Source organism: Fonsecaea multimorphosa (assembly GCF_000836435.1).
Source record: "Fonsecaea multimorphosa CBS 102226 unplaced genomic scaffold supercont1.12, whole genome shotgun sequence".
NCBI lineage: Eukaryota > Fungi > Ascomycota > Eurotiomycetes > Chaetothyriales > Herpotrichiellaceae > Fonsecaea > Fonsecaea multimorphosa.
This window is the reverse complement of record NW_015971646.1, coordinates 840060-857310: the sequence shown is the minus strand read 5'-3', so window position 1 is coordinate 857310 and position 17251 is coordinate 840060. Positions and strand designations below refer to the sequence as shown.

At 51.8% G+C, this 17251-nt stretch overlaps 6 protein-coding genes across 6 annotated transcripts; 2 read left to right on the top strand and 4 right to left on the bottom strand.

Annotated features, from left to right (window-relative positions):
- Positions 1 to 174: 174 nt before the first annotated feature.
- On the top strand, positions 175 to 1128 carry Z520_06673 (uncharacterized protein; the record flags this gene model as incomplete). Its single annotated transcript, XM_016777173.1, has 1 exon — positions 175 to 1128. The coding sequence occupies one exon, from the start codon at positions 175 to 177 to the stop codon at positions 1126 to 1128; it is 954 nt and encodes a 317-aa protein (XP_016632018.1).
- Positions 1129 to 1344: 216 nt separating this feature from the next.
- Positions 1345 to 2093, bottom strand: Z520_06672 (uncharacterized protein; the record flags this gene model as incomplete). Its single annotated transcript, XM_016777172.1, has 2 exons — positions 1345 to 1988; positions 2054 to 2093. The coding sequence occupies 2 exons, from the start codon at positions 2091 to 2093 to the stop codon at positions 1345 to 1347; spliced, it is 684 nt and encodes a 227-aa protein (XP_016632017.1).
- A 754-nt stretch (positions 2094 to 2847) lies between these two features.
- Z520_06671 (uncharacterized protein) lies at positions 2848 to 3888 on the bottom strand (the record flags this gene model as incomplete). The annotated part of the gene is made up of 1 exon (XM_016777171.1): positions 2848 to 3888. The coding sequence occupies one exon, from the start codon at positions 3886 to 3888 to the stop codon at positions 2848 to 2850; it is 1041 nt and encodes a 346-aa protein (XP_016632016.1).
- A 1236-nt stretch (positions 3889 to 5124) lies between these two features.
- Z520_06670 (uncharacterized protein) lies at positions 5125 to 8975 on the top strand (the record flags this gene model as incomplete). Its single annotated transcript, XM_016777170.1, has 3 exons — positions 5125 to 5617; positions 5712 to 6557; positions 7540 to 8975. 3 exons carry the CDS (start codon positions 5125 to 5127, stop codon positions 8973 to 8975), a joined length of 2775 nt encoding a protein of 924 aa, XP_016632015.1.
- Positions 8976 to 9185: 210 nt separating this feature from the next.
- Positions 9186 to 10064, bottom strand: Z520_06669 (uncharacterized protein; the record flags this gene model as incomplete). Its single annotated transcript, XM_016777169.1, has 1 exon — positions 9186 to 10064. One exon carries the CDS (start codon positions 10062 to 10064, stop codon positions 9186 to 9188), a length of 879 nt encoding a protein of 292 aa, XP_016632014.1.
- Positions 10065 to 13200: 3136 nt separating this feature from the next.
- Z520_06668 (uncharacterized protein) lies at positions 13201 to 14022 on the bottom strand (the record flags this gene model as incomplete). The annotated part of the gene is made up of 1 exon (XM_016777168.1): positions 13201 to 14022. One exon carries the CDS (start codon positions 14020 to 14022, stop codon positions 13201 to 13203), a length of 822 nt encoding a protein of 273 aa, XP_016632013.1.
- Between the last annotated feature and the right edge of the window lie 3229 nt (positions 14023 to 17251).

Here is a 17251-nt window from a genome sequence, read left to right as displayed (position 1 = left end):
GATTGTACAATACTAATTATTCAGAGCTCCGGTCCCCTTGCTGTCGTTTATGAATTGAATAGCTGTCTGGAATTCTATGTTCAGCTCTCAATCTCAGCACTGCAACGCTACTCGCTTACCCGGGACACAATAGCAGTCGCTTCTCATCGCATTTGATACCTCTCAATCCCAACGATGGCCTCTTCAGCAGGCCTCGCACCTCTCCCTACCTCGGTGCACCACTCCACCACCCGGCTCACTCACTCCCAAGCGCACACTTTTCTCTCCGCATTCCTCGACCGTGCAGAAAATGACGCCGCATACAGACCGGACAGCACACTCACGGAGCGTGGGCCCCAGGCCCTGTCCAGCGGATCGACGCCGAACTTGACGCTCAGTCACTTGAAAAGGATCTTGAGTGGCATGGAGGGCAAGCGCATCGGTGGGAGTCTTGAGCTAGAAAAAAGAGCGGAAGCAAAGGGCGAAGAAAATACTGCGGATGAGGAGCTTGAAGGGTTGGGAGAGTCAGACGAGACACAGACGCCGCGGGAGAGGGGGAGCCAAAAGCGCGCCCTGGATGAAGATGAGGCAGAGAATGAAGACCAACAAACTCCAGTGCTCAAAAAACAGAAACGTAAAATCATCTACTCTGTTAACTCAGAAGGCGTCGAGGACCCGCAAGTGGGCGCTGACATCGAAGCTGGGACGCCAGGTCAGGATCGAGTGGACGACGACTGGCAAGACGCTGAGACCTACGCTCTGGCCCAGACTGGGTTACATTACGACAACGCTGCCGCAGCCGAAGGCCAGCTGGAATTCGAGGGGGAAGACCAAGACGACAATGAACGAAAATTGGAAGAACAAGAAGCCACTACAGAACTTGACAATTCTAATGCAGCCGAGAATCAGAGTCATACTCCTCTAAAGAAACGGAAGCAACAAGGCGGTGACGACGATGCAGATAGAGAGGGCGGAGCACAGAAGGCGAAGAAGAAGAAAGCCACGGACACTGTCATGGCCAAAGGAATGACGTCGAACGGCAACAAGGAGATGAGTAAAGAGGAGAGGAAGAAAATGAAGAAGATGCGGCAGAAGGATGAGAAGAAGGAGAGACAACGAGAGAGGGAAGAGAGGAATAAGAATCGATAGAACGAGGAAACGGGCTATACGAAGCAAAGACGAGAATGACATTCATCAACACTGTCGCCATAGCTTTTGAACTCATATTTCTGAAAGTACTTGATTGACTCTCAGAAATATCCAGTTATTTGCAGCAAAAGTTTTACAAGAATGCCACAGCGCTCATGCAAAGGCAGGACATGGTCCCCACACACTCCAAGCAGCTCATTCAACATATATCCCTTTTCATCTGGTCTTCTTTCCCTCCTTCCCACTACTTTGCCTTTTTACCGTGGGGCTGGAAGCTTCGTGTTCTTTCTTCTCGCGCTCCGCCTTCTCCTTTGCCTCAAACTCTCGCAGGGCATTTTCATCCGCCCTGTCTGCATACCATTGACCAACCTGCAACACCAACACGCCGACAAGCACCAGCGCCAGGATGGTATTGCTGGCAGCCAAGACCTTCAGGTTGTCCTCACGGCCAAGCACGCTGTCCCCGGTGTTGACATCAAATCCACCTGAGTTGACTTCGTCAAGCTCATCCTGCGTCAATTTCTCCATGCCTAATCCATAGACGCCCTCATTCACAATTCTCAATCCCTTGACGATATTCGCGATATACACAACCACCGCAACCATGTACAACACCAGACTGCCACCGTCGAAGAGCAGGTTCGATTCGCTGGGCTTGTAGAGCTTGATAATCAGACCCAAGATGCCAACTCCGAGCATTATATGGAGGATTCGCACGATCAGATTTGGCGCATTGTGGAGAAGTTTCAGGTGTGCTTCGACGGCGTCAAAGTGGGAGGGTGGTGTGGGCAGTGAGGACCATAGAAGCGGGTAGTCGTAGGGAAAGAGAGAGAAGAGGATGCCCAGGAAGAAAGAGACAGCTGCATCACGACACATGTCAGCACTTCTCAAACAGATCTGCTCAGGGAGATTGGGACATTCTTACGGCAGATGATGAGGAAAGTCGCGAACGAGACCGAAGGCATCTTGGTCGAACTGGTGGTCGCAAACTCGAGTCACACGCACGATAGATGATGAGGAACGAGGAGACGAGGTTGGGTACAAGTTCGCAATTGGAACAGCCCAGCTACCACTATTGAAGACACCCTGTCGCGGAACGTGTATCTGGAGGGTATGTTCGTAGCTGAATGTCGCGACTCTCTTAATGGAAAGAAATATGAACAGGCGCGCCTTTTCACAGTGCGAACCGGCGCTCAAATTTATGCAGAGATAGTCAAAACGGAGAGCCGCGGCGGGATTAGAAAGCGAGCGCACCAAGGTGGCACAGGAAATTGCTCGACGACCGAATCTGCTGCAGGACGATGTTGCATTTGCTTTCTCGACAAGCCGTGGCTGGCGATAACGATAAGGCTGCCAAGCCGAATTATCTCCCCTTTCCGGTTTGGGAGTTTTCCCTTTAACTAAAACCTCTAACTAAATTTACTTAAAGCTCTTACCCAACTCTACCTTCTAGGCATACCGAGCCAATGCCAAGACCAATGCCAAGAAGAAAGGCGCCAAACGCCGGACGGAAGGGGAGATACACGCTCGACACGGTAGAACTTGCAACAGGACGGAGATCGGGTGGACTGTACAACCGCTCGACTTCGAAGCCACACAGTGGGAAAGCGCTAGAGTCTGCGTGATATCTACAGGTCCGTTCTGCCATCTGATGCCCTTATCTCCTGACGCTTGAATACCTCCCGAGCTTCGTCCTCTCCCGATCATACCTTTGGCTGGCTATGTCAAGAACGAAGCAACATCATATCTTAGCAGACTGCCTCCCATGGTCCAATTCTTGTATTGGTACTCTGCCATGCCACCATTTGTTGTCACGTACAGGCTGCCACGCTGCAAGTCCAACGCGCCAGTTCCGAATGCCGTTGCCGAAGGTCCCATGTATTTCTTTGCCTGAGGGCTCCCCGCAATGATTTGGATGGTGGAGGATCCTGAAACGGCGTTGGCTGTCACATTTGGCAACAAGACCAACTGGTTGTACGGGTCGCTAGCCAACCACACGTTCCCACTGAAGTCGACCGTAAAATCATCCGGGGCGATCTGTGCGCTCTGAACCAACGTTTCTACGACACCAATCGCCTCGCCGGTGGTCATGTTGAGCGGGACGCGAAACAACGAGGCCTTGTTGGTATTTGTGTAGTACAGGTTCTGATCGACCACGTGTAGACCATTGATTCCCAATGGCGCAGTAGACGATAGGATAGGCGCCATTGACGTATCGTTAACAGCTACCGCGACATGTCCCGTGCGAACGTTGATTGACCACACGACCCCGTTCCCACTGTCGGCGGCGAGCAGGATCCCTTCCACAGGATTCAGCACCGTCAGCCCGTTCAACAGGCCCGTCGGCACACTGGCGATCTCCGTCGTCTTTGCTGTTAAATTGCCGGGGATGCCAGGTAATCCTCGTAAATCAATCTCCCAAATTGAAAACGAGCCCAGCTCAACGTGGAACGTGTCGACGGAGAAATTGCCTGCGATGGCATAGAAGACATCGTGACCCATTTCTGCAATGCCCATCAGGCCAAGATGATTTGGGATATGCGCGATGTGGATGGGAGTCGCGGGAGGGTTGGTTGGAATAAGATACATGTCAGGCGAGGAGAGCATGTTGACCAAGACTCCGGACGGGTACGAAGTTCGTGGTGCCAGGTTTTCCAACCAGGTTCCCAAAGGGAATTCGTGGATAACTTGCGGCTGGATAAGGGCGGCGGTCGACCCAACCATGGCGATCGCCGCCAGGCGCAGAAGCGTCGCCTTCATCACGAACCGGTCGGACGTGTTGATGCTGTCGTGGTGGTAAGAGTGTTATCCCTCTTCCTGGAGGAGCAATCTGAGATCTCTGCTCACCAGTGACCTGGAAACGGGATGTATCTGTTTCTCAGAGGAACGACAAGGACGGGCGTTCTCAGATCTCTTTCTTTTCGAGATTACTCGTTTCTTGATCCACAAGGCTCATGGCCGCGAAAGATGGCCGCTACGGAATGGTATGGAGGAGCAACAGACCGAGGACTCCTTCTGGTGCGTTCAACCCTTAAGTAGGGGAAATTGGTATCGTACTCCTAACCTCCATTTGAGTCTGGTGTGGCTTGCTTCGTCTCGGGCTGCAAAGAAGGAAGAGAAACCCAAGGACGATCCTAAACCTGCTAGCAGTTGAAAAGTGGCCGGCCTGATGGCTTTCCTTGAGGTATTTAGCAGGGCCCGTGTAACCTACGAGCTGGTGACCGCCATGAGGCTAATGGCTGGCTGCGTGTGTTAGACGAACTGACCAATGGCAAAGAAGACGACTTCGTCACTCCGTCGATGGGAGAGGTGGCGAGTAGGAGAAAACGTGTATGGCATTGGAAGTGGAGAACGAATTGGGGACAGTAAGGCCGCCTGCCCTACCTGCAAAGGGCAAGAGAAACGACGTGCATAGCGTATTATTACGTATCTTCAGCCTCGAAGTGTGAAGATCTCAGACTACCTTCTAGCCTGGGTTCCATCTTCACGGATTCTCGGCACTGTGCCATATCTGCTGCCGAATCAGCAGTGTTTCGAAGCGACAAGAGCGGATAGCTCCTTCGATTGGAAATGAAGGACTTGAGGGATTCACCGTCAGGTACACTCAATAGGTCTTGCTACTGATCTATATGTACCCCACGAAGATTATCGACATGTTTGAGGAGCTATTCGGAAATGGGAAATACGCCGTCCAATTTCTTCACGAATGCATAAGTACGAATGGGATTGCCAGCTATGTGCTGCATATGACTGCTCTTATTGCACAAATGTTCTCTGTCGGCCTTGTGACATTCAGTGGTGGTCACTGCTCTGATTTCTATACCCCTCACATCTCGCGCACGATTGGGAGATTCCGCCTCATAGGCATTGGGCAACTCGGGCCAGGCATTCTCGTCGAAAGAGTGGAGCTCTCCTGTCTGGGAGAAATGTTACAAAAACCGGTCTGGGCTTTCAAATTTCATCAAACCCCGGGGAAAGATGTCTTGGTGGTTAGACATGGTCAGTTATATGAGGATGTCCCCTGTCAAGTATGACGTCGAAGCCCAAATATCTCAGTTCCTTGATATTTGGGACACGACGATTATCATCGACGAGAACCTGTCGCCAGAGCATGTCAAGCTGCGTGCGGGTAGTGGCTTTCTGAAGAAATCCAAGCACTTGTTCTTCTCACCCACGTGGCGCAGCCCCATGCTTCACTGGTCTTCTCAGGACGATCGCATAGGCTTGCCAATGTCTTACCTTGACAAGGACATCAGGGTTACCGTGGGTGCCATAACCGTGAACGAGAACTGCTCATTATTACGTCGCGACTGCGAACAAGAACTAGCTGGCAACTTGGTTGACCTGCACCGTGAACCTGGCCACTGGAACCCTCACACAAGGACCACGGGCGTCACCGGAGGTGTTAGTGGTGGTTCAATTGCACCTGCAGTCTTGACTTTTAATCATAGCATCACACAGATGTGGTGTCCGCCAATCTTCAAAAAGGGTAAGGCAGTACAAAAATGGAATGAAAACCCGAATCCTCCATTGACCACGCATGCTCAATGAACCATGGGGCCTGGAATTCAGTCTGTGCACAGGTGTTGCGAGGAGAGTGCCGCTCCGAGCACTCTTGGATGAGACAGTTGTCTCCTACCTTGAGTCCAAAATGCCAGATGTGGAGCTTGATACCAGCATCATCAAACTTATTCGAACCGCTAAGTCCGACAACGCTGCGACCGAGATCTATAACAACGTCGCGCGGGCGGAAGGCAAATACAAAGCCTTGCAATTGGCAGTCAAACACCTTGTCAATGCTCTGCAATGGACCGGTCTAGACAAAACCGAAAAGAACCTGTTTCTTTGGTGGCCCGAACCAGATAGGTTCATTGATCGGGGCGTCACGCTGGATGAGTCGTGGTATACCAGTGGGTCCTGGATCCCAATTCTCCAAGACTCTAAGAATTGTGCCATCTTTGGCCTTGCTACGTGGCGATGGCTTGAAGACCATCGCACTGGGAAAACGTGCCGAAACCCTGATGGTTCAGGGGACCCGAAGATACTATGCAAGAAGTCGGAGCTCATTCTCTATACCGGCATTGGACCACACAACAAGGGGGAGCCTCTAACGGTCGGTCAATATCTCATTATGGAAAGCAGAAAGCCAGAGAGGCATGTATTCGTGGTTCGTGACCCAGCAATTTCTAAAAGTGATGCATATCTTCTCGAGTATCGCGGTTTATGGTCTAGGTCTGCGGTGTCGTCTAAAAAAGACACTCTCAGCATGGAAGAGAGTGCCGAGCTGATTGAGCTTGGCAAAGCCGTCGTCATGCGTCACAAGCAAAAAGAGGCCTCGAGGCTGACTCGCATCATTGATCCGGCTGATCGAGGAAAGCTGCTCCTTCGCATTTTTGGGTTTCATGCTCTATGTACCTACCTAGGTATAGGTAGGTAGTATCATGCAAAAAACCTATCGTCCCTGGTCTCTCTCTGATTAGCCGCTCGTCGCTTCGCTCGCCCTCGGCTCACCTTCTGCTTCCTAAGCCATCCCTGTGCGCTTCCTTACGGAGTTCTATTATTATTATCTGAGCGAGCATTCTGTGGTGCCAAGGGCGCCAAAGTCTCCCTGAAGGGATGCCGACAAGTCCCCAAACCCTTTTTCCACTGCTTGCGAAACAGAGTGTATGGTAATAATCATGGATCCCACCAGCCCACGTCTGCGGCTCCTGCATGGTATTGTGTGATTACTTTCAGCGCTTGGAAGCCGTTTCTTACGGCCAACAAAAGAGATGGACCGAGTACATTACAATCCTCACGTATCTAATTGGTGTGTTTTGCGACAGCACCAAAACCAGGTCACGGCAGCCACTAATGTTATGAAACTATGATGGTTACATCCTAATAATATGGCTCGAAAGGGTCTCAGAATTATGTGTAGTGGCTGTAGCCAGACGGTACCAATCTTCTGAGCCTTCCCCCCGCTGTTCACGGTAGATTGAAAGGTGTGATTTTGTCATTGAGTACTGATGAGTTCACGTACACAGGAAGACGCGTTTGTATTTCCCGGTTGAACTTTAGCAAATCCCTGGCCGAGGGACTTTTGCTAAAGACAGTGTCTTGGGGCTATGTCAGCATTCGGCTTAAATTGCAATCATCCTGGTGGCTGAGACAAGGAGCTCGCACCCTAATGCGACCAGCCGCCGTTTGTGTAGACACATACGACAGTATGTAAGGCACTAGGTACCTTTGCTGGCACAGTGGAGATACGAATCATGACCCTGTTGAGCATGAGCTTTGCGCCTACGTGGTGGCTCCCAACAAGGCCATTTCATTAGAAGATGCAGCCATCAGTCCTTTCCTACATCCTCTTTCAATAGACACTTCGTCCGAAGCATCCTTTTGCTTGAACTGGGTGGCCTAATACAACAGTCTGCGAACAAGAGGGTCACACTCTGCATTCTTGTTTGAAAGGCGAGATCTGTGCCACCGAGAAAAGTGCCACAAGCATGTTGCCAGTCAATCAATGCGAAACAGCGGACTTTGTGCCAACCATAACATCGGTGAATGGGAACTCATCACTGTCAAGTATACAATTCGCAAAAGGCTGGGTCAACCAGCCAAACGGTCGCGGAACATGGGATATACTACAAGCATGCGTTGTCACGATGATCCTCTGCAGCTGGTCGTCGCTCGTTCTGAACATATTTTCAGCAAAAGGTGGTGTACCTTTTATGAAGGACAAACTACGCTGGATGCTCTTTACTCTCTTTTGGCCAGAGATAACACTGGGAGTTGCATATGAGCAATGGGAGTCCGCTTCCCAATGCGTGGAGGACTTTTCAAAAAGGAATAAAAAAGGCTATGAAAAATGGACTATGCGGCATGCTTTCTTCGCAGACATGGGTGGGTTCCAGCTTAAGACCCCAGACTTTCCTGCCTTTGCAGTGGACGGCCAACAGCTCCTCTATCTTATTGAAAACGATTATATACCATATCCGAATGTGGACGCTGAGACCATTTGGGACAAAAACAAGGCCGACGGATTCGCTCGGGCAATCACACTGATACAAATCACCTGGTTCAGCATCCAGTGCATCGGCCGCAGCATACAACACTTGGCGTTGACGACGTTGGAACTTCTGACGATCAATATGATCTTCTGCACTTTATTTACTTTCTATTTCTGGAACCACAAACCCTTGGATGTACAAACTCCTATCATCTTGCGAACAGACACCACCATTGCCGAGATACTTGTCAAAGCTGGAGATCGAGCCCGCGAACCATACAAATTGACGCCTCTGGATTTCATCGCCGCCCAGCCAACTCGTGCAAATTTTGTCGCTACTTGGTGGTGGGGCCTGGCTCTTTGCTTCGACGGCAAACTTTTTCAGATGAACGAGAAACAACGCCCCGTTTCAACATTTTCCAACTCAAGAGCAATACCACCTCGGGGCTATTCCTTCTGGTCCTGCCTCTTCAGGATTCTGATATCGGCAGGATACTTCGCTCTTCATTTTGCGGGGTGGAACCTCATCCTTCCTACTACCATTGAGCGGAAGCTCTGGCGCGCTGCGATCATCTTTTTTCTCGCTCTCTATTCTACTTACCTGGTTGTCTTTGCCGTGGTAACTCTCCTGAGCGGGTGGATTGCAAGGAAATATTTTCACAAGGAGGCAAGCACCTTTATCGAAGTTGCTTCAATATTTCCAAAGTGGTTTCAGCTTGGTGGTCTAATACCTATCTACGGTTCCTATGCTGTTGTGCGGATGTACTTAGTCATTGAAGGCTTTATCAGCCTGCGGATGCTGCCTGTCGATGCTTACGACAGTGTTGACTGGTCTAATTTCATAGTCCATTTTTAGTGAATGGTCTTGTTTATCCAGTCTCTATCTTCATATTCAATCTTTCCACCAGCAAATCAGGGCACAGAGCCGCGGGGAACATCGTTCATTCAAATCGTAGGATGTTCGTAAGTCCCCTTCCGGGACTATTGGCTAAGCCTTCTGACCACCCCGTCCACGATTGGACCACTCTCAAGGAGGCTTGGGCTACGCTGTGGGCTTATCTTCATCTCAATCCATTCCTGATTCTTTTGATCTTCTTCTCTGTCCGTTCGAATTCGAAAGCTCAACCAGAGGCTTTCTGGCTTTGACCATCAGGAGCCGAACATCGTCGCTGTGACGCCATAACTCAACGCCGGCCATCGCGTTGACGAAGTATGCTTCCATGCCAAGCAGCTGGATGATGAGATAAGGTATGTACGCTAAGAGGAAGAAGAAGCGCATCATTGGAGCAACGTTTTTGGAAAGATCCTGGACTTCAATATCTTGGAAGCCAACATTGATAAGTTTTTTCCGAATAGTGTTCAAGGGAAACTGCTCAAAAGCGGGCATATGTGCGTAGGTGTTAATTCGACGCAAAGCATTTCGTCCGATTGGATTGTTGTCCATGTCGTGTTCGTATTCGACATGTGTGACAACTCCACCGGGTTTCAGAACGCGGTAGAACTCTCTCATAGCCTGGTCAGGTTCGCCGGCATGGACCAAGGTCTCCATAGTGTAGACACCATCGAATGTATCGTTGTCAAAATCCAACTTCTCGTAGTTGCCGCTGAATACCTCAATCTGGTCTCCTAAATGATTGCGCTTGACATTTTCCCGGGCCCACTGCACATGCATATCAAGGAGATCAATGGCTTTTACTCTCAGACCCTTTTTTGCCATGAATATCGCAACGTCTCCGTTCCCTGTTCCGGCATCTAGCACCAGCGAGTTGTCTTTCAAGCCAAGTGTGAGGTAGAGGCGCTCTTCCATCCGCCGCAAGGCAGCCCCGATAGGGAAGGGCCATAGTGTTCCTTCTTTGTAGTATCCAAAGTGCCTTGTTCCTCCTAGAATAAACCTGTAGCCGATTCGAGACTCCAGTCTATGGTAATAGTCGGACACGGTAGACATTGCTGTGGTGGGAGGAATGTGCGGCAAAGCCGGAACTGTTTCGCCGTGGCGCTAGGGACGGTATTGTTGCCAGTCACTAATTGAGGGCGATACCACAGAAGTAGATCGCTCTTTTCTTAGTCCATCTTTAGTTGGGTAGGTGAGAGAGATGAGTTCTGAATTAGCATCCGACAGATAGAGAAACTGGTTGGGGATCGCAGCTTTGGCTTTCAGGCAACCTTCTTTCCGACTGCGTACTGGCGAGAAACGGGTTGTGTCGATGGACGCAAAGCTCGTGAGGATCGAGAATGGGGAGGGTGATCGGGGCGCGATGAAGGAGCTGCTGGAGAATCCAGAGAGAGTAGGGCTCTTGTTATGGTAGGAGAGGATAGAGGCGGAAGCGTGTGAAGCACGACGAGTGCATCAGGGCGATGGATGTAGGAAAGAAAGCAAGGCAAGCAAGAGAAATATCGAGAGGCGAAGAGGCTCAAAAGCTTCGGCGCGCCCCGCCTGCGACCACGCCACAAACGGTAAGGTCGCCATACCCGAAGGCGGATTTCCATGCAGTGACTTTAGGCACAACCAGTAGAAGAGATAGGGGTGTCAAATACCTACTGTAGGGAGACACCGCCCCTATAAATCCTGGCTCGAGAGCCGACTTCAGCGCCCAGATCAGACTCTCCCCGTGCTTCTCACAGATTGTACTCGTGCAAGGGCTCTGCGAATCCTAGCATACCCTATTCCATAGATGCCGTTTTCTTGACGAACGCATCCGTGCAATCGGCGGGGATTGTGCAGCTGAAGCATTGAAGCATTGAAGTGGGAAAAAATCCCATACTTAACTCGATCCCAGCAGGTTCCTGACGCCCGGTCTGAGGCAGATACCCAACTGAGAGGTAAGTAGAGCCGATCGTAAGGAGCCCCTCAGGCATAATTAGGCTTCTAGTGTGTCTGCCTACTTAGGCATTACTCAGGGAGTGTTCAGGGAGCGCTCAGTGATGCTCAGCCAAAGCTCAGGCTAAAGCGGCCTTCGCTCACCCTCTCGAATCGAACCGTATATGGCAATTAGGAAGTTCGTTCTCGAGTAATACAGGTAGGTAGGTACCTAGGTAGTCAAGGTCATTGGTTCCCGAGTGTGGCACACCCATACTCGGTACTCGTATGCACCCGCACCTGCACTTAGACCCAAGAGGGGAGAGTCATATTCCTTTGCCCTCTTCCAGCACAACGACAATTTCGGCGTTGCAATGTGGCTGCCCTACTTACACACAATCCATACCCTCACCTGCATCGTATGTAATACTCGGCACAGAGAACATACAGGAGGGGAAATTAAGCGCCCGCCCCCTCCCTTCAGAACAAGCCCGTTGAGGCTCCGTAGATGTAGGAGAATCGATTGGCTGAAGTCTAGGTACTAAAACTAAAAATAACGACAGCTCCTTCTCTCGGTTCAACCAATGATGAGGCGCCCATCACCGACCGGTGTAAAACAGGCTCCAGCGCCCATTTCCCAACGACTGGCTATGCGTGTCCGAGTAGGCGCCGGACCCACCTGACAAGCTCAGCTCCATGTCCCCGCAAAAAGCCAATCAAGAAATCTCCTGTCCCCAGCCCAGTTCCAGCGTTGCGGTACAGCGGGGCGTCCGCGCTCCTCCCGTGTCTCACCATCCAATCGATGCCAGCTCGAAGCACGCTAGAAGGCTTGGTGTCTGGAAATTGGTCGTTAGGCTTGATGATCCCGTACCAGTGCGTTGGCAATTTTGGAATTCAGGCGAGAAGCTGCCACAGAAGGGAAGACGGGGTGATGTCAGCGCCGCAATTGGACTTGTCGCTGCTTTTGCGCCCCTCCCTTTTTCTCTTGCCTGAGTCCTCCCTTTCTGCAGATTTCAGGAGAATGGAAGACTCACCTTTCACCCGTCATTCTGGCACGCCGTCGGTGCGACTACTGTACCTTCCGCTGTGATATCTGCGGGCACGGTACCGTCATCAACAGCCCCCTGCATTGGACCAAGGCCCCAAGGTGGCATAAACCTCGAGCCATCGCTCTCCTCTGCAGTTGACTTTCCCCCCTGAGAAATGTCAGTGAGAATCCTTCCACCCTCGAGCCCTTCGGCATGCCACGGCACAAATTATCTTGTTACCTTCGAAGTCTAGATTGTTTGTGGGGGAGTTCTTTGCCCGCAAAAGTACAGAAGTCAAAGCCCTCTTTCTTATCGCCCCGACTGGCGGACCATGGATTGAGGCTCGCGGCTATCCTGCCAATGGGGATATGGAAAAGGCCTTTCTGGCTGACCGTGGGGATTTCACGGATGTTATACATAGTATATTCGTACAGAGCTCGACGGCTCCTCCACAGCTCTCCGAGCTCTTCCTGCGTAATCCTGCAACCATCCACAACAATCCTCCACGAATCGAAGTGCTCCCAAGGCCATACCGCCCAAGTGGATCGGTGATCGAGCAGCAGTCGTGGCCCACTCATATTGCGCGCACCTGGTCATGACTGGCGGCTGGAGATCCTGCTGCCACGTTTTTCTTGAAGCCTATTTTGCGGCCACAGCCCCAAAGGGTCGTGATGCAGGACGCGCACTGGTTGACAACCCTCGACTCCCTAATGTAAACTTTTTCAACATAGTTCATTTATTGGTTGGTATTGCGTCTTGCTTCCCAAGTGTGCGGGTGAGAACATGGCTTGCTCGGATTCCTCTCAGAATCTGCGCATCTCTGAACCCTTTGCTCTGCTGTGACTGCAGGATCCGGCTGCGGAGTCAAAAATGGGTGTACCACCAAAAGTCTGCAGTGCTTTTCAAGATATCCGCCCCGTAGCCATCCTTCCCGATTGAAGACATCTCGTAAAATATCCCAGAATAAGCCAGCCCATATCCCAATCATGCAATGTTTGAAGATGCCAAATGCATACTTTCAACTTTCAGTTCAACTCCTTCGGTTCGGGTTGTTGGTTTGTTGTTTCTTAACGCCGAGCACCTTCGCAGAAACATGTAGTGTGGTATCACGTATAATAAAATTGATAGCAAAGTATGTCGTAAAACCCGTGATATTCCGTTCCACAGCCGATCACAGAGATTGGGCATCATCTGTGAAGCCACTGCGGAAATCCCATTAAAAGAGGCCCCATAGCAAGGCCATGGGGATGATCTCCTCATACGACGGCAGTCGGGGGAGTAGTGACCACTGTTGGCGAGGAGCTGGCTGATGCAGAAGGCGAACTGATGACAGTCGTTTGTGACTCGATCAGTGTCGAAGGGAAATCAAGCGCCTTGATGGCGCCCAAGTCTTTGCCGCTGGGTGGCGGCGGCATGTCTGTAGTGTTGGTCTTGCGTTTCTTGCCCTTGGGCGCAGGATCGAGGGGCGGCGACCGTTTATATGTCACCGTCCTCGTCACAACAGATCGAACATTGACCGACTTCGAGCACGCACTCCTTGGCGCCTCGAAGTACCGCCGAGTTGCACTCTCGCAGTTCCAGTCCGCCGGCGAGAATGGAGAGTAGATGCCGCCAGTGCTCATGCCACTCAGAGCAGTCCGCGGAGAGGGTCCGGAGGTGGATGGAGAAAACGCTGGAGAATGTGGTATCCGCAGCCGCCGCAGGTGAGTCGGAGTCTTGCGAGAGTACGGAGTTGGCGGGACGGAACTGGCTGGTGACCTGTGGCTTTCGCTTTTGCTGGAGGATAGACTAGAAGACGTGGACCCGTTGGATATCAAAGAGTGCCTGGTACACGTCGACTCATCCGACATTGACCTCTGAAGCCCGCTGCTTACGGGGGGACTGGCTAGGACAGGAGTCAGAGCCTTGAGGAACTCGGTGTAGGCAACCGGAGGTGTAATGGGAGTGCTCAGATTCGCATTCTCTTGCTTGACGACGGCGGAAACGCATGATATCGGGGTTGCGACGATCTCGGAGGGGAAAGAGGCCGTCTTGGGGGTTTGGAGAGGTGGGAGGACTGGTCTGGTCACCGCGGGCATCTTGACGTCGACAACGAGAGAGTCGAGCTGGGAAGGCCTTGCTGGTTGATGCTGACGTGCAATGAGAAGGCAAGTGATGGTCGAGGGCCTGACGGACACCAGCGAAGGGAGGAGAGGATCGTGCCGTGAAGAAGAGAAGGGAGGGAGAGAGGTGGAGGGGACAAGCAGGGCAGGCGACGGGGAGAAAAGTGCAATCTATTTCTGGGAGAGTGGCAGCGTGCACAGCAGCGCCAACTTCTCTTGCACTGGTACACAAATCTTGACCAGGATGAGACCAGCTCTGTCACCGGAGCGTGTGCCAGGTGCAGTAGTTCTGTTGTCGGCTGGATGGTAGCAGGGGAGCTACGACTGAAGGTCTCGTTGGCGCGTAACAGAAGGGTATCCGGTGCGAGGGACTGGCGCGGGGGGTGGAAGGGTTGATGGTTCGCAAGGAGAGTGGATGACTGAGGCGCCCGATGAGTCGATGACAAAAGTTACGATTGACCCGACTCCAGGTGGGCCGTCGCAAGAGATAAAATGGTTGGATAGAGACAAGTTGAGGCAGAGCGAGAGGAAAGAGATGGACAGCCCGTCAGTGGATGGGAAGTTGGATATGGGCGGGCGTTAAAACAGCGAGGGAAGGGACCCTGTTGGGCCCTGTTGCCGCCGGGCGGCAAAAAGTGGATCCGAGCCCGGTGGAGATGACAAGGAGGCGGAGCGAGTCGCCCAATCAACCTGGCCGACTCTCCCTGAGAAGAGTCCCTGTAGCTGTGACTCGCAAGCAAGACTGCAGCCGACCAGCTGAATGCTGAATCTCGTTTCCTCCGTGTGCGCTTTCGTGCCTGTGACTCTAGTGGTCGGCGTTGCGGTCAGCTCGCTGAGCTGCGCCTTGATAGGGCCAAGCTGAAAGTCCAGATGGCCTGGGGGCTTGCCGTGTTCCGGTGAAGAAGTGTGTTTACGATGGTGCTTCTGCAGGATGCCTTGCCGAGCGAGGTTGGAGATGCCGCCCGCAGGCTGGCAATGGAGACTTCGACGACCGAGGAAAGTGAATATGGAAGAAGAGCTGTTCAGTGGCCTCTCCAACGCTCTTGCACGGAGCATCGATTTTATCTATCACCCTGGCAAGCCGCTGACCACCTGGCCGTCCCAGTTGCTCGGGACTGTTGCTGGGCTCGCTGGCTGCTCTACACTTTCGGTCTTGTTTATGATTCGTTCCAGCTTCAATGCACGCCAGAGGGCTGACTGGTCAGCTTTTGTAGCCTTGAGCGCGCGGCATCCTCCAAGGATGATCATGTCATTGACCTCGATTGGGCGCTATGGCATGTCCACTCACTGACTGGACAGATCAAATTGTCAATCCTCTTCTCCTACGTCGGCTTCATACTTGAGCGCGCGCAACTCTCTCGGAACCCAATGGCTCCAATCTGATCATTGCGCATTGGAGCAAGTCGCAATTGTCTCAGATAGTCATATCGATGTCGTCCTATCAGCTTGTCGCCTGGCTGAAGAATGATTCCAGTCTCGCGGAAGAGCCGCTGCAGATCTGTGATGGAATCCAAGAACCGAACATATGAGCATCTTGATTTGCGTGTTCCGGCTGAAGGAAGATGTCATACTCGTGTCCCCTCCACCATGGTACGACGCAGGGTGGGCTTCCTCAGCACTTGTCACGAACACCCATTCGGCTGCATCGATGAACCATGAGTTCGTTACCCTGGTCTCGGAAGGAGCGGCGTTGGAAGTGAACCAATCGCAATGCCAATATGCCTCCTACCTCGAAAACGCTCGCGTGGAGCGCAGCGCCTTAGGTGTGGAGAGCTGAGCCCATGACTTGCAGAAACCAACAAGTGGATATCATCAAGAGACTCTGAAGTCCTATCGAGGTATGTCATTGGTATACTTCTTTGAGCCACGTTGTGAAGAATATAACGAACTACCCCGATGCCTTTACGTCAGCGAACCTTAAGGCTCGAACTGTGCAAAAGTCCGTCCATTGCTCCTACGTCTGACGCCGGAAACTCTGTGCCGGACACGACACCCTCGCACGATCAAATCCTTGAGGACTTGTGGCTTCTTCGTTTCCTTCCCTCATCAGGCAAGTGCCCAATTCGGCTCCTGGTTCTTGATGGTCTAGACCTTTCCTTTCCCCCCAATATGCTCATGGATGCCGAGCAAATCCTTCTATAATCCCTGACTACTCCATTCGACTCATCTTCTTGGTGTGCCTTGACTCAAATTGAATGGTCGTTCTGCTCAAGGAGTACGACTACAGGACTCTTAGCCGCCCACTCGACATTACACGTGGATGTTCTTACGTTTGGGTCTGTCTACTTTGTTCATTGGCATGGAGCTGGCGGCCCAAAACAAGGTTCGATGCGTTCTGGAGATGCCGCCGCGACATTACTTGGAAATTGGTACCTCCCTGGGCGGCACTATCTCTTTCAGTTTTTGCATCTCCGCAAGCGCTGCTGTTGTTGTCAAGCTGCTGCCTATGTAGCAAGATAACACACTGCACGGGTTCGCTGACGTCAGTACGACATCTCGCAGGTCGATACCCTTGACCTCCGTGATTGGACATTGCGTTGTGACTTCTCGGCAGGTTGAGGCCTGCTGGCGCTTATGTGTGACGAGGCTGAGCCTGTTGACCTCGGAGGCAGGGCCGTTCTTACTTTCTTCCTTCTGAGGATCTCAGAACGTGCATGGCAATAATTCGAGCCGCCGCAGGAAGTCGAAGGCACTCAAGCAGTCTCATCCTCGAGTCCTGAATTTCATTCGACTCCAGATCCCTTGTCCTTGAGACATGGAAGGCACCGCCAGGAGAACGAGACATGTAAACACGGATCCCGCCAATGGCAGGCAAAGGTGATGTACTCTTGAGAAGTTTGAAAGAGAGATTCAATGTCAAGCCTGCGAATCCAGATTCATCAGCCTCCACGAACCAGCGCTTCCTCTCTTTGCGCGGAACATGGGGGCCGCATCCGAAGAAGAGATCCTTGTCCGGCTGCCTTTGATTTGGTTGAAGAAAGAACGCTTCGAAGGGGCCTATAAGCATGATCAAAGCGTCACCAGCTCGAGCAACCACGATGCAGGGTTATTATTCAAACACACTTTCAGGCGTCCACATGCTTCATAGCTGTCGACAAATGAAAACCGAACTACGCTCAGAGGTTTGCTGCCAGCAGTTGATGAGATGGACTACAGTTCATGTCTCCTCTGAGCCACGATGACACAATGGCACAGTGGTATTGTG